A 16678-nucleotide genomic window follows, 5' to 3' on the forward strand; every position below is an offset into this window, starting at 1 on the left:
ACTTGTGCAGTCAGATTTGCACCTTCAAGAGAGGTATGGGAGATTCTCTGTTCCCTGATATTAGCAGGCAGCTTGGCTTTCTAGGCTTTGCTTATCTTAGAGAGAGAAATTGAGTTTGAGCCTTTGCAAGCCAGGTGATACTAAATTCATAATCAGACTCCTTGGTGAATGCTCTAATACTTGGGCTCTTAAAGAAGTGGCTGGTACTGCTTCTTTTCTTCCTTATCTACAGAGAAAAGCTGTTCCTGGGCTTGAAGTGTGGGCATATCACAGGACTTTGCTCTGAAGAGGACTGCTGGATTACGTCCTTCTGGGAGTGTAGGTTTTGATCTGCGTAGAGCCCAGTTGTGCTGAGGGAGAAGGAGAACGGCAGGTGCCTGATGGAATGACAGGATGGATTTCAGGGATACAAAAGACTTTTACACTTTTAGGTCACATATTTCATATTTCTGTACCCCACACTCTTACCTGCATTCTGTTTTAATGCCCAAAGCCTTTAATGAGATGTATGTGTTGTTCCTTTGTTTAATTATCTGATATGGGTATGTCAGTACTGAAAAAGAAATAAAACTTTCAGAGGATTTGGCTCGTCACAGAGAAATCTTGGATGTGGTTGTCATTTATGGTAATTTTCCTAGCTTTTAGAAGTTTTTGGAATAATGACAATAGACACCCTTCAAGGAGCTGTCCCTTAGAGCTGGCAGGGAATAATTTTTTTTCTGGCTTCATGCTGTGCTTTAAAAAGAAAACTGAGCTCTAAGTCATGTCTCTCAAGTAAGAAATGGAAACTCCTATCTGTACCTGTTTGAATCTCAAAGACCTGGATGTACCCAAGACAAGCAGCTTTGAAAGTTTTGACTTCTGGGGAAAGATTAGATTTTGGATATTGGACTGATCTGACATCTCCCTTTCAAGTGCTGGTCTTGCTATTCTACACTTCTGAGGTGTCAAAACAAGCATTGCAGAAGGAGCTCAGGCACAGATTTCTGGGGTGTAGACTCTGCCTCAGAGACCAAGTGCTTAAGAAGTCATTGTGGTACTTCACTGTTATGCAACATTTCTCTAGAGACCTTTTTTTAAGAAATACCGAGCTAATCCAGTACCTGGAAGGACAAAAAGTTTCCTATTAAACCTGAGTTCTTTTATATCAATTCTGCAAGATTTAGAATGGGAAATAAAAGAGAAACTAATTTGAAAACCATGTTATGTGTATGTGAAATATGCATGTAAAATATTTTAATGGAATAAAAACAGGTTCAAAGTTTAAAATAGTTTCATTCAAGATGGTTTATAACACTCTCTTGGAAACCTTTCATGAAAAGCAAGGAGACAGACATAAGGAAATTTCAAGGAACAAACAAGTGGAATTACACCTGTATATTAAATTTAAAACTATCTGGAGTTGTCTGTCAGTAGGGATTCTTCGTGTGTTGACATCCAGTCCTGCAGTTCTCACTCAGGCAAAACTTCTATTGACATCAGTGGGAGGTTTTGCTTAAATAAGGACTAAAATCTGACATTGGCACTTTCTTTAGGAGTGCATTACAGTGGCAGCTGTTTGTAGATTAATTCAAGAAGTCTTTTTCAGACTCCACACAGGAATCTGTGCAAGGAACTATATGTTCAAAAGAGGATTTTTTTTTTCCAAACAAACATACATGCTTTTCATACCCTTTCTAAATAACAGCTGAGTTGACAGGCTGAAAGACTCATCATTGTGCACATGGTACTTTATGTGCAACCCAACTTTCATGCAAGATAACTGCATAGTTTAAATTAAGTCCCGATATCCACATTGCCCAACAAATGGAAGCTGTATGGTGCTTCTGGCACTTAAATTTCTTGGATGAACTAGCTCCCCTTTTCAATTTTTTTTTATTTTAAGGTGTGCAGGAATTCATTTCAGATGATGTTAGTACCAATAAGGGTTTAAAGAATAATTTTATGGATGTGGCAAGAGAACCTTTGTTCTTTAAAATGCCAGTTTTGTGTGTCATTATTTTAGCAGATAACACAGCGAATTCCTCGTTACTCTCAAGTACTCTCGTGGTTGTGAATTTTCAGGCAAAATTTGTCTACCACCCTTTATTCTACTTAATATGAATAAACTAACATTCTGCCCCTTGTATCTTTCTCTTTTGTGTTTTGGGGTTTTTTTTTAAAGCTGTTTACATGTGTGAAGTAGAAAGGCATCATCCTCAAGTCTTTCAGAATCAGGACAAGGAGAGCTTCGCTTCCCTGGAGAATCCCTTACCTGCTGTGGTTGGAGTCACCTATGAACTCTGTGCTGGCATTGTGGACAAGCCAGGCCTTTCTTTAGAAGAAATTGCTTGTGAGGAAGTCTTGGAAGAGTGTGGCTATCGCGTTTCCATTGCAGACCTCAGGAGGATCACTTTGTACAGGTAAATAGCAGCAAGTTAAAACACCTTGCATTTCATTGTTGCACAGATTGCTGAAGTGGCCTGAATGTTCCCTCTTCCCTAATTTAAGCAGTGTGTTGGAGGAACATGGACATCTGAAGGTACAAGAAAGGTATAATTTTTAGCAAGTGAGAGGAGTATTTACAGAAATGTCAGGAATTTTAAATATCATATAATCAGTATGATAATTATGGGATTGAATTTCCGGGAAGAATCGTACTATTGTGACTTATTCCAAAGACTATTAGAGCAGGGAAAAGTTGCATTGGGCTCTTCAGAGCAGTTTGTTACAGCACTAGAAAACAACCCATCCTAACTATGGTAGGTGTTTTCCGTCTCTGATTCTTATTGTTCAGATTAACAGTAGAAACTGCCCAAGATGCTCTCTGATTAAGCTTTAACATGATTTTGCAGAAGCATGAGAACCTGTGCCACTACATCTCTTCATAGTATTTAGTGTGTAATTAAAGCTTCTTTGAATTGGATAATAATTATTGTTATATATGAAGATTTTGCTGATTTGACTGAGAAAATTATTACACTGTATTTTTGCAGGGTTTCAAATAGTTATTGAAATAGTTTTTAACATGTTTTAAAATATTCATTAGGAGTAAAGGGGAAAATTAATATGTAAGTGGAAAAATAAAAAATGTGAGTTGTTGGTGAAAAAAAAAACCCTCAACAGAAACTTTGCACACAGCTTTAATCCTATTATATCTCATTCCCACCTTTTAGTATTGTTATCCAAAATGTATGTATGTTTGTATTTTACAGAGAAAGCAGCAGGTTTTTTACTTTCTTTATTTTACTTGACATCTCCATTGAACTAGGCCCTGTCATTGGTTTTTAATTTGGGAATTGAATACAAATCCACAGCTGTCAATCCTGGCAAATGTTATTTCCTGCTGGATTAACAAGCAGTGCTTCTGTTGAGGGGAGGGGGTGAATCACAGGAGCTGTCTTTTACAACTCATTGAAACCAGATTAAGGGTTTGTTCTACTGAAAGAAAAAGTGTCTTCCAGATTTATGAGCAAAAGCTGTCTATAGAATTTCATAGGCTGGGTGACACTGACAGGCTGCTGCATGCAGATATATAAATATGTGTATGTATGTATGTGCATACAAATGCAAAACAGGAAAAGTAGAATACAATTTCTGTAGCTGTAGGAGGTTGTAACTTCAGTGTAGAAGTTTAACTCAATATTAACGATTTTTATCTGCCTAAAACTCTTATGTTGTGGTCTTGATAAATGTCTTTGTTTGTTACAGGTGGTTGTTCATTCCGTTGCCTTTTTTTTTTTTTAATTGCACTGACTTGTGAAGAGTGTATACAATTTGGGTTTTCTTTGCTGAGACCCTTGCAAAGGGCTCGTAATCCTCCATTGTCCATGTGGACACAGCTTTCTGCCCATGGAGATCCATGCTGAAGTCAGAAGGGCCTGTATAATATTTACATTTTTAAATTAATGTGAAAAGTCGAAGCCTCAAAGATGATATTTTACAGTTTTTTGTTCGATTTCCCATGCTCTATATTAGGATTTTATTCTCAATGTTTTGGTATTCCCATTAGGAGTGTCCTGTTCTTTCTCCCACCAAGGATTGGCATATCTTTCTGATTCTTGAGGATTTGATGCAAAGACAGGAAGTAATCGGTTGCTTTATGGTCTCCTAAGGACATTTTTTCTGTAATGGCTTTATTACATATAAGAATTCCTGGGCATTTTCCAAGTGTAGCAGGTTTTTCCAAATGGTCAATGCTGCTGTTTCATGCTGTGGCTGTCAATACAAAGCACAGGCATAAAGCATTGCATTAATGCATATGCATGCCATTACAATTACAGTGCATCCTGCACTTCTGCTCTTATCTGCCATCCCAGCAATCTGTGTAATAGTTGCTCTGCATTATTTATTGACCCAGTGCCTCAGGTCAGAGTTTTGGGGGGCTCTCTCTAGATGGCTCCTCTTCCGAAAATCAGCCCGAGCTGGACTGACACCAGTTGTGACAAATGTGCAACTGTGCTTTCTCTCAAATCTGATCATTCCATGGCGTGTCTTGGAGGGTTTTGGCATTCTGTCTGAAGTATCTTACCTGTCTGAACCACAAGCAACTTTTCCCTCATGTCTTGCCTAAATTTCCCTTTCTCTACTTCAAGACTGATACTTACTACTCTGTCCCCAGTGGACATGAAGTACTTCTGCACCTTCCACCTATTTGTTAAAACATGTTCCCTTAATTTTAATTTTGGCCTATGCAAAACTATTTTAGTTGATTTAGTCTTTCTCTTTAGATCATGTTTTCTAGATATCTGATCATTCCTTCTGCTGTCCTCTGCCTTCTCTCCATCTGGTCTGCATATTTCTTAAAAACTTAGTGCCCAAAGTGGATCACAGTACTTTAGTGGGGGCTTTCCTAGGTAGAGTGGAAGCATTATCTCCCCTAATCTCACAGATCATTCTTTATACTCTGGAGTTTGTTGTTTGTCTTTTTTGCAGAGGCATTACATTACTAATATAATTTGTCTTCCACAAGGCCTCCCCTATCTCAGAACTAGGAATTGAACTTGATGATCCTTGTGGGTCCCTTCCAACTCAGAATATTCTCTGATTCTGCATTGTCATTCACCTCCTGTCCATATTCTGTGTCATCACAGCCTTTGATTTGAAAGCAGGGAGTTGTCTTGTATTCCTAATGACACCCCTTTCTGGAATCATGGTCATGAGAAGGAAATTGCCTGCCTGGAATAAAAGCAGGAGTTGAGCTAGACCTGACAGAAGGACACAAAAAGCTGAAAACACATCAAATGTAAAGGGAGAGATGGTTTTGGCTGGAGTGGTCAGTACAGTTCTGTGCCTAATGGATTAAGAAAGATAGCAGATAGACAATTCATAGGGAGAACTTAGACTATGGGGAAAGATGGAATAGAAAAACCTTGAGTGGAAAAAGAGGAAGAAGAGATGAAGGAACAATGCAGAGAAAAATCATAGACTGGGAACTAAATGGACCTGGGGAAAGTACATTGATTGTGGTGGAGAATAATTCTCTGTAAGGAAATGAGGAAAGTACTCAGGCTGTATTCAACTTTGCTCTGTTCTCAAGCAGTGGGAACTGTAAGGGTTAGAGGCAATCTGAAGATACCAGGGGCTTTCCTCATTTATTATCAGGGCCTGTAGCAGTGGTTTTGGGGGATTTTTTTAGTGTTTCTCACCTAATCTGGAAAGTGTGAGCCCAGTCCTGCCACGGGTAATTCCTACATATGCAGGTAACCCACTGGACCCCATTATTAAGCTCTGTTGAAGCTCCAGTGACTTAATACTCGTCACATAGAAGTCAGGCGCTGAATTAAGCAGATCTCAGACTTAATTACCTTGAATGATCCACAGAGGAGCTGTGGAGTCAATGAGGAATCAGGAAGGAAGGCAAGAGCTGGGGAATTTACGCCATTTCAGTAAGAATCTTTGGAACAAGTTGTTCCAGCAGCAGGAGGACAGTACGGTGTGGGTGAGTGAAGGAGGCTAGACTGGGGGCAGGTAACGAGAAACACAAACATATTTAGAGGGACTTGACTGGAGGAGGACAGAGGAATCACACTTCAAAAATCAGAAATATCTGTTCCTATTATAGAAAAATGCCAGACAGGAGGTGAATTGAAATGCAGATGGTGCATGTTGCTGTGTACAGAGGAGTGATCATTCTGAAAAGAATCTGTATTGTTTGCAGCCTGTGTGGTGGGTTTCTTCTCATCATCACTACACAAATTTCTACTTTTGTGCTTGGCATTCAGTAACTTCATTTTGGTATTGCAAAAAGTTCGGTTTAAATTATGGCAGCAGCTAATTTACTTTTGGAGGCTTCCAGAAATTTTGGTGGACGCTGGTGTCTTGAGTTCTTGTCAGTTGTATGTATGGCATCAGTCAAAAATAGCATAGGTGGTAGATGTGAGGGGTGTAAAGGAATCACTTTGCTCAATAATAAAATAACAAAATGAAGCTAATCCTATCATAATATAATTATGAACTGAGGGTTCATGAAGGCTGAAGGGTGCCAGTTAAATTGTCCATTAGTAAAAGCTCTAAAAGAAATCTGTGAGCTTCCCTTAATGTTTGGGGTTTTTTTCACAAATGCAAAATTTTTTAGGTAAACAATTTACCTTGGACTTACTCATGTATCAGATATAGCAATTTTTCTATCTGCCATGATCTCCCAGCAGTTTTCAGATTGAATCCCATGTGCTGAAATTCATCTGTGAGTTAGTTTCTTAGGATGAAGTACTTCCAGCTATCTTCCTTGAGACTTGTTTTCTTACAAGACACAGGCAGGGAAATAAGTTGTTGATGATGATGATGATGATGATGTTATTGCTATTGCAAAGTATTTTCTTTTAGTTCTTGAAGCTGTTGGTTTTCTTGAAGAATAATTGGACTTCAATAACACCTCAGAACATCAGAGTTTCTGGTTCAACTTCCTTTTCCCTTCATTACATCCTTTTATCCCAGAGACTGTAAAAAACTCTTGGCTCTGACCCGGATACAATAGGAGCTGTAGGTTCTCAGCCCTGCTGCAAAGAAATCAGATGGATTAGTTTAAAGGCCTGGCTGTATTAAAATAGGTACTTACTTTAATCTTCCTACATTTGATTTTTTTCCCAAAGTGTACAAGACGAGCATTCAGAGAATTAATATTGGATGTTCCAATTACTGTGCCATGGCTTTTTAGCCTCTGTGCAATGAGGTAAAAATGGTTTGTATTCACAGGTTTTTATGTAGAAGGAATAATAGCCCTGAAAATGTTGGAGTACATTATAATTAGAAAGATCACCTGCTATTACACCTGTTGGGTGATGGCATAATGTAATATAATTTTATGTTAATTACTTCTGTGCTTTTTTCCCTGCACCTGCTGCTTATGATGTCAGAACTGTACAAAGGTCCTAAGAAGTGACAATAGGAGCTGCATGTCACTGATCATCAGTTTACATGTTGCATGCCCAACTGGATCTTGATTTAAGCATAAATAACAGAGATTTGTGTCACATTTATTTGTAAACATGAATTATGTATTCACTCTGTACCCAAATTCTGCATCCAGATGGCTTATGTCTTATAAAAGGATATGTTTCTTTCAGGAATTTGCATATTAACTATGTAAGATTAAAACAAAAAAAATACATATATTTCTGTGTTGATAGGAATGCTGATTGTTTATAGATTGTGTATTTCTTTAATATTAACACATTACAAGAAATTTAGCCTTTAATTGCTGTCTGTCAGACGTCTGAACTAAAGTAATAAGTCTTCACAAGGATAAGGCAATTTATTTGTTCCCCATGTTGCAGCAGAGGAGTAGAATATAAAGTATTGTTTCTTTTCTCATACATGCTTGTTTCTTCAAATTAAAAGTTTAATATTTATGCACATGATACTTATGAATGAGATAATTGGTTGGCATAGGCAAGCACCCAGACATGAGAAAAAGGCAAAGCTAATCTGAAATGCAAGCTTTGAATTTTGACCCTGATTACCAACATGTTTGTGTGTGGACATGCACACGTGTGTGCACACTCAGTGTGAAGAAAAAACTCACTGACTGTTGGCAATCTCAATCTCATTTGTGGCTTCAGACACTACTAAACCCTTTTTTTAAGCCATAAGATGCTGTTTCTCCACCTCTGATAAAAAATGTATGTACTGTATCTTTATGCTTGTGAACTTAGGACGAGTGAAAAGTCCCATTTTGTGAGCTGGATTTCATGTGCTGTGTACTTCCTCATGCATTTGATAAAAGGGAAGAGTTAAAGGCTTTTTGGTAGCTGCTATTGCCGTTTTCAAAAACAGATTGGAGTGACAGTCTGTCTCCTGTGTTTCCCCTGGTCTGAGAAGGAAGTAGATGGAAATACTCTAATTAAAACCTGGTGCTGCCAGCCAGTCCCACCCCTGGGCGGGAGGTGAGACGTGCTTCACAGTCATTCTGCAGAAGCTCCTTCTCTGGTGTGATGTTGCCTAAAAGTGTGTTGCCCAAGGCTTTAAAAGCCATAGCATGATTTAATCTCACTGTTCAAGTGTTTTATTCAAAATGAAATACGGGAAGGCAGCATACAATCTTGTTTTGATGTGTTAAACTTACATGTAAGTTACTATTGTGATGAAAACCATACGGCTTTGGTATCCTTACTTTGACATGCTTACATTCCTAGACGTGCTGTTGTCAAAGGTAATGGAGGTTTCTAACTGTCTGAAGCAATGCAGAAAGTTCAGTGCTAATAGTGTTTCAGGGTTTAAAATCTCTCTGTTGAAATTACAGGCCTTGTGAGCTTAAGCCCTAATGACTTGACAAGGAGTATTTGTCAGCCATGTAGCTGTTAATTGGAGCGACCATAAACTCCTCGGAGGAAACTGATCCTCACGATAAAGAGGCAAGGAAAACTGAGCTGTGTTTTGCGCAGATCATTTGCATTTGTCCCAGAGTGGCAAATAAGTCAAGCACCGTGCAGACACATCAGAATACAGCTGGAACAGTCAGCTAGGTCAAGCCAGGCTTAGTAGGTCTGGGTCAGTGTGAGCCGTGATATGCCGGGTTTGGGCAGCACGGTGCTAAACTCTGGACTGACACCGAAGCCTGAAGTCTCACCGTGGACTGGTGCTGAGTTCAGACCTGCTCACCCTCCCCCCACCCAAGCCTCTCTTGTCCCAGGAAGGCACCTTTATCAGGAAGGTGGCTTTCCCAGGGTGAAACTCATCACTTGCAGCTCGGGTGTGCTGACCCCTGTGATTTCCACAGATGCAAAGCTAATGAATATAGCTGTAGTCTGTTAATAGGTGACTCATTTCAGACCATGGCAAAAGTGTTTATTTGTAGTGGGAAATACTGGGGTAAGGAAAAGCGTATGTTACAGATGTGGGACAGAGGAAGATGGTAGCAAAAAGAGGAGTATAAATATGAGTAAAGGCACATCAAAATTCCTTAAGCATCATACTCAGAAAGTGCAGGTAATTATGAAAAAGCACAGGAAATTCCTAGTGACAGATAAACCTGAAAGCACACTGCAAACGTAATATTTCCTGTAGCCTATGCACCAGTCAGACCCACCTTCTCCCTCTCTGCTCTCTTCCTCCTCTGCACCAGTACCCAAAATCATTGCAATGTACAATGTTTTGCAAGGTTATATGGAAAAACACTTTATTACTTCAACCAGAACAGCTTCAAAGCAACAAACCTAACTTCTGATTTCTATAAAAGCCAAAGGTACTAAGACAGACAAAATGTGAATAGCATTGATTTTTGTGCAATTTTCTAAGGACAGGCAGGATACATTAGCAGTCTGGAAATGTCGTGAAAGACAGCAGTAAGCAATACTGGAGAATATTTAATTTAGTAAAGGGCAGTCCATATGGATCTATGCAAAAATGATCAACTGGCAGTGTAAGCCAGAGCATTTAGAGAATGAAATACCAAGTGAAAAAAGGTACGATATTTGCCTCTTGCAAGAATTAAAGTATATTTCTGTATCTTTCAACTTCTTTCTGAAACCATTGAAATGGTCTTTTAGAATCACAGACTAGTAGAATATACTGAGCTGGAAGGGACCTACATGGATCATCAAGTACAGCTCCTGACCCTGCACAGGACACTGCAAGGATTGCACCATGTGCCCGAGAGCGTTGTCCAAAGGCTTGAGCCCTGTCAGGCTTGGGGCTGTGACCACTGCCCTGGGGTGCCTGTTCCAGTGCCCCACCACCCTCTGGATGAAGAACATTTTTCTAACATCCAACCTAAACCTCTCCTGACTCAGCTTCATGCTGTTTCCTCAGGTCCTGTCACTGACCATGAGAGTGAAGAGATCACTGTCTGTCCCTCTGCTGCCCCTCGTGAGGATGTTGAAAACCCCATTGAGGTCTCCCCTCAGTCTTCTCTTCTCCAGGCTGAACGGACCAAGTGACCTCAGCTGCTCCTCATAAGGATTCCCCACCAGACCCTTCACTATTCTTGTGGTCTCCTCTGGATGCTCTCTAATAGCTCAACATCTTTATAATATTGTGGCACCCAAAACTGCCCCCAGCACTTGAGGTGAGGCTGCCCCAGAGCAGAGCAGAGCAGGACAATCCCTTCCCTTGCCCAGCTGGTGATGCTGTGCCCGATACACCCCAGGACAGGGATATCCCTCCTGGCTGCCAGGGCACTGCTGACTCATGTTCAACTTGCCATCGACCAAGACCTCCCTTCCCACAGTGCTGCTCTCCAGCCTCGCATTCCTCAGTCTGTCCATACATCCAGGGTTGCCAACCATTGCAGGTGCAAAATCCAGCACTTGGCCTTGTTAAACTTTGTATGGTTGGTGATTGCTGATTTTTAATTTGTTGAGGTCTCTCTGCAGGGCCTCTCCACCCTTGGGGGAGTCAACAGCTCCTCCCAGTTTAGTATCATCAAATCGGGAGGAACTGTCAACGCCCTTGAGGGAGATTAGTTAGACAACAAATTAAAGCAGTGAAGATGTTTATAAATAACATCCTGCAACAGTCTGCAAAGTCACCATCTCAATAGTGAAGGGATTCTAGGTAGGCTTAGAAATGTTAGATTTGCTGGTTTGGGGAGAAAAGAGTAGAACAGAATATCGCAAGTAGTAGTCCCAGCATTCTTTAATTTTAAAGAAGTTTTTGGAAGTTGGAAGTTTGGATTGTTTTTTATCACTTTGTAACGAATATCTTGTGGCAAAGTTACACCAGAGAAGAGTAAGTTAGGTAATCAAGTAACAGAGAATGATCATGTGGGCGTGTCCTCCTTTGAATATATATTGTTACAACTTTTGTTGGTTTGTGTGGCTAATTATAAGCCAATAGATGTGAAGAAATGCCATAACTTTGGATATTGTAACAAAGGAAAGGCATTGTATCCAGGACTTTCATCTTTTCAAGGATATTCAGTGTAGTAGCTACTCTTGATATATTTAGTTCATAAGAACAGAGTATCATATGAGTAAGTACAATGAAATAACACCATATGGAAACCACTCCCTGCTGTTTGAGCTGTGGTGGCAAGAACCTAAATTTTATGGTGTAGCGCCTTGGAAATTGGTTTTCCTTTACTTTAGAGAAAAGATGTGTGAACTCCTGATTTCCACGGCTGTAGTTTTTCGTAAGTAAATGGGCACAGGTGCTGTAGAAGGAGATTATGCTATAAATAATCAGCCAGAACTTCTCATAGAAGGGCTTCTTAAATAAAGTCTCTGGTTTTGTATGTAACCTTTGAAAAATATCAAGTAGACATGGAAATACTCAGGATCATTTTCATTCTCCATGTGGGGCACCCCAGATGAAGGTGTCAGACTTGACACTCATCATAACTAACAAGACATTAAATATATTATACACAGCCCTGTGTTTTTCATGGAACCTGTGATGACCAGCAAACTGCATTCTTTGTCTTGAAAATTTTACAGTTGGTTAAAATGTGTATCAAAAACCCCAGTCCTGACACTGGAATAAAGTGATGAGCACAGAATAAAAGAGGTCCAGTATCAGCCCTTAGCGTTCCTGAAAATGCCAAAGGTGGTTAAGTTTCTTTTCACAGGTGTACAGGAATGATCCTGGAGGGCTGAAGCGTCTTGTCCAAACTCACAGAATGTATCAGAAGTAATTTTAGGAAAAGAATTCACTGGTTTGCTCCCTATTCAGTATTTTTTAAAAGTCTATATTGATGTAAGAAACCAACTTCAATAGTCACTATTAGAAACAAACTTCAATAGTCACTATTAATTCCCCAAACAAAATAATTGCCACTGTTCTTAGAAAATTGAGAGACAAATGATTAATTCCTGCTATGGGGTGTGATATGTGCTGGATTAACTGAAAGATTTAGTTGCCTAATGGTTGGGTAAATCTGGATATACGCTCTAAGATCATAACACTGCGACAAATCTGAGAATCCTCTATATGTGTAATAATATGGAAGCTAATTTTTCATCTTGCCCTAATGCCTCATTCATAGTTTCAGTGAACTTTGGATCCAGATTTAATGTGAAAAATCGCCTGTAATCATGTGAAATGAAGAAATTGCGATTACAATGTGAATATTTTCTTGGAAGGACTAAATGAGTGGATTATGTTCTTATCCCTTATTTAATAATACCTAAATTAAATAGTCCTAAGGAAATAGAGGATTAACAAATAAGAAGTATAATACACAGCAAGCGGTCTAGCTGAAGAAAGACTACATAATCTGAAATATCCTCAACTAAATCCACTGGAGCAAATTTAGCAGGGAGACTGAATTACTTTGGACATGTGCGTGCTTACAGTGGTCCATTTGGGTCAAGGCTAAAGTTCAGGAAGGATAGAGAGCGAGTCTCAGACTGCCTTTCTCTTCTTTACCTATCCAGTCCATGAGTGGAGGACTCCAGCTGTGAATGGACATAATCCTCTTAAGAGTAAAAAATCTAAATATTTGTGTAAAAACAAGCAAACAAATGTAGCACGAAAGCACAGAGATACACTGGGGAGCTTCTTCCTGTTGTTTGTGCATCTCTGTGAGTCATCCTGCACTTCTGCTCTCCCTGAGGTCAGCTGAAAGAACTTCTGTTGACTTCAGTGTATGTAGAACAACAGTTCACCAATACAAAACCTTTTTTCTTTTTGTATTTTCTCCCAAACTCGCATTTTTCCAAAGCTGCAGAATATCTTTGAAGATGGATCCATTTTATGTGGAACTGTATTCAAAAGTGTTGGTATTTCTGCATGAAAGTTGCAATCATTTTCTGTCTCAATAATTCTGTCTCAATCGATTTCTGTCTTGCACATTAAGGGCCCGGGGTTCCATTCCTAGCTCCTTGATGCCTTCTGGCTATCTAAAACAGTGTTTTCTCTCTGCTTTTTTCTAGGTCTGGAGTTGGTTTGACAGGTTCTAGGCAGACATTGTTTTATGCAGAAGTAAATGACCAGATGAGAACCAGTGGAGGAGGAGGCCAGCCAGAGGAAGGAGAGTTGATTGAAGTTGTGGAAATACCTTTAGAAGAATCCATGAAGTTTGCTTATGATGAGACTTTCCCGAAGACAATGGGTGTCATCTTCAGCTTCATGTGGTTCCACAACAACATAGCACCTAAACTACCCAAAAAGTAAAGCACCATGATTAAAGGAAAGCTTTTCTGCTGGTACTGTGCATGCAGAAAGCTGTAAATCTGCCTGCCTCAATCAATTCAACTTCTCACAGAGCAAATCTTTCTTTAAATAAATTTGGAAGTAAAATCTGAGTTAAAATCTTTACACAATTTCGATTATTAACAAAACACTTACTGGCATCACTGGGAACACTTGGAGAGGCAAATGTTGATTCTTGTGCAAAGGTTAAGGGAGTGTGTCCAGTTCTCCTTTTTCACAGCACTGTGTTGAAGAGCTGCCCAGGCCCTCAGTGCAGCTGCCTCAGGAGCCTAGTCTGTACGTACTAGCAACTGTGTGTTCATTGTGATTTTTGACATTTTTTTGAAGAAAGCAGCAAACCTTAACATCCACAGATACCTTATCAATGTTCCTGAGTTCAGCACAGCTTTCAGAGAACAGCTTTCTGTGGTGTGTGGCTCCTGTGCAGACGAGGCGTTTGCATTTCTGAACATGCAAACCTTTATTTTATAAGCAAACAGGTCTGTAAATCCTTCTGCTAACATGTCACTTTGACAATGGAGCAGCTGTAAGATTATGTGCTCCTGTTTGTTGCCATTACAATGCTGGGCAGCAGTGATGGTGATGGAGGGGTGAAGGATGGGGGCTTCTGCTGGAACACATGCTTCTTTGTTTGCTTTATGGGCAATACTTGATAAATCAGATCAAACTTTGTCCTCTAGAGCAGGACCAGAGAGGCCGAATTCTTTTAATTTGACTATGAGGTGACTAACACAAGGGATTTCTCTGAGGTTTTCTGTGGTCTAAGTTTCCTTATCACCCAAATGGGAGTAATGGGACTTACCCCTCCGATAACACTTCATGGAATCTAATAATTGGAAGTGCTTTATTGTGATTTTATCATGATTTATGCAGTTTACATGGAAGCCTGTGCAACCTGCACAGATGTACTGAGCAACACAATTTGATTTAATAAAGTGGTCTAATTAGGACATATAGTACTTGTTCTATCAGCATAGTTTGGATGTGGACTGTTTGTCATGTGAAACTATTGAGAGCATGAATGAAAGAGAATCAAGTCTGCCAATTTAATTATGCACTGGGTTATGTTATTCACTGACTTAATCAACATGCCCCCATTATATGTGCCTCCAAGAGTACTGAGGTGCTAAGTGTGTTTAGAAGAGGACTGCAAATATGCAAACTTGAACTTAACAGCTGGAATAAGTGCAGCAGAGGTGTCTGATGGTGTCCAGTGGCTGATTTTAAAGCACTGCATATCTAAATAGGTGTATAAATGAAACAGGGTTTTAAAAAAAGCTTTTAGAATTGCTGCTTGCTGGTTCTCCTACTAATAGGGAGGAAAGGTCCTTGGAAAGCCTCTGTCTGTGGAGCCAGACTTTGTGAAAGTTCAGACACAGCTGTGTTGAGCTGGGCCTGGTCCATGGTGAGTCAAGGGCTGAGTTATTGTGAGAAGCAAATAAATTCTGTCTGTCTGATGTATTTACATTGGAAGGTGTTTTAAGGTGGGGTCTCCACTGCTCTGTCTAGTACAGTGTGTCCTGATTGCTGCTGAGGCCTTTATGAACTACTACAGTCCATAGAATAAATAATGCCTTTTATTCCAGGCTGTAGTTACCAAAGTTTCTATTTGATTCCGTCAAAATTACTGGTCACACAGCAGCTTGTTATCTGTTAGAGTCAAGCTAATAAATGTGTGGGCATACATGTCAAAAGCCTTTTCTCTGTATAATGCAGTAATTGAGAAAAATAAAATATTTTGCCCCCTTCAAGGTGCTGTGACTGTGCCTCTTAACGTTACCAAACCTCCTCAAGGGCAGTTCCAGGCTTGCCAAAATCTGGCCCCAGCTCCTGCTGCTGGTCAGCAGGAGGCTGTTCCCCATCGCTCACCAGGGTGGGGGACTTGCAGGAGGTGTCTGCTGGGGCTGTGCAGGGTGACACCGAGGAGCCACCGCCACCAGAGCAGCAGCAGAGGCTTCTCAGGGGTGGGGTGTGAGCTGGAGGTCACGGTGTGGGAAGAGGGGGATGTGTGGTGGTGTGGAGGGAGTGTGGGGAGGGACTCCACAGGGATGGCAGGGTGGCATCAGTGCTCTGCTTGCTCTGAGGTGACCTCACCAACGCAACCTACAGGCTTCAGAGTGCTTTTAGGCAGTTGATACCCGTGGATAATGATGATGGAGGGCAGTGGCATGAGCTGGGCAGTCCCTCAGCACTTGTCCATGATCTAGGCAGCCAGACAAGAAGCATTGTCCCCACCTCCCAGTCTGCTCCTCCCCAGGGGTCTACTGGGCACACACCAACAAAATCCTGGGGGATGCCGTGGCTCTGAGGCCTTTACACTCCAAGGGGTGCTGGATTCCATCCCTGTGCTCTGCCTCACCATCCTCGCAGCGTGCAATTCTCAAACACGCAGAACAGTCACCGGACTACTTTAATTTTCTTCCACAGTTTGGGACTTTTCCACAGAAACAGCAGTATAGTGAAAGCTGTGCATAAAGCAGTGGGGGATCTGGTGTTTGAATTTGTAATACTAGATATAAATGTGTCTTCAACCTTCTATTTCTTCCATGTTGATTTTGGTGGGACAAATTGCTTCATAAGCAATTATGAAGGTTTGAAAATGTGGGACAAAGGGCTTGACCATGTTGGGGTTTTTTTTTTCCAAAACTGTAGATGATTCATATTTATAAAAATAAAGCTGGAACAATTCAGATGTCACTTCACTCATCAGGGCTCATGTCAGGGATCATAAGTAGAGCAAATCCAATATACATCGGCCAAGCCAGGCAGGAAAAAAGTTCTTCTAATGGAATCTTGAAACCACATCTGCGTTTTAGATGAATCCTTTGGATGTGCCACCACACATACATCCATGGAGGGTGGGCAGTTAGCATAAAGCACGGTCCTCATTTGCTGCTAATGAATACTGGCTCCAGCCTGCAGAACTCTGATCTGATCTCATCCCACCATCCCCATGAGATCAGCATCTTTTATTGAGTACAATTGAGTGGTCCACATTTATAACACAAGTCTTAGAATCTCTGCCTTCTTTACGATTTGACTTTGAGATGTAGAAATAATCTAATGAACCTGAAGTTATGACTCAAGACTTCTAATGAAGCCTGGAATG

At 40.5% G+C, this 16678-nt stretch overlaps 1 protein-coding gene across 2 annotated transcripts in view; it reads left to right on the forward strand.

Annotated features, from left to right (window-relative positions):
* Positions 1–15320, forward strand: part of LOC121673081 (uridine diphosphate glucose pyrophosphatase NUDT14-like) — a 60451-nt gene extending 45131 nt beyond the window's left edge. For both annotated transcript variants that reach the window (XM_042046125.1, XM_042046126.1), the window contains exons 4-5: positions 2165–2402; positions 13290–15320. In XM_042046125.1, coding sequence (XP_041902059.1) covers positions 2165–2402; positions 13290–13530 — 479 coding nt within the window. In that variant the 3' untranslated portion in view covers positions 13531–15320. The remainder of the gene's footprint in view (positions 1–2164; positions 2403–13289) is intronic.
* The last annotated feature ends 1358 nt before the right edge of the window (positions 15321–16678 follow it).

Source organism: Corvus kubaryi, unplaced genomic scaffold, assembly GCF_017639235.1.
Source record: "Corvus kubaryi isolate FWS band 111438036 unplaced genomic scaffold, C.kubaryi_AGA036_p1.0 65168, whole genome shotgun sequence".
In the NCBI taxonomy this organism is placed as follows: domain Eukaryota; kingdom Metazoa; phylum Chordata; class Aves; order Passeriformes; family Corvidae; genus Corvus; species Corvus kubaryi.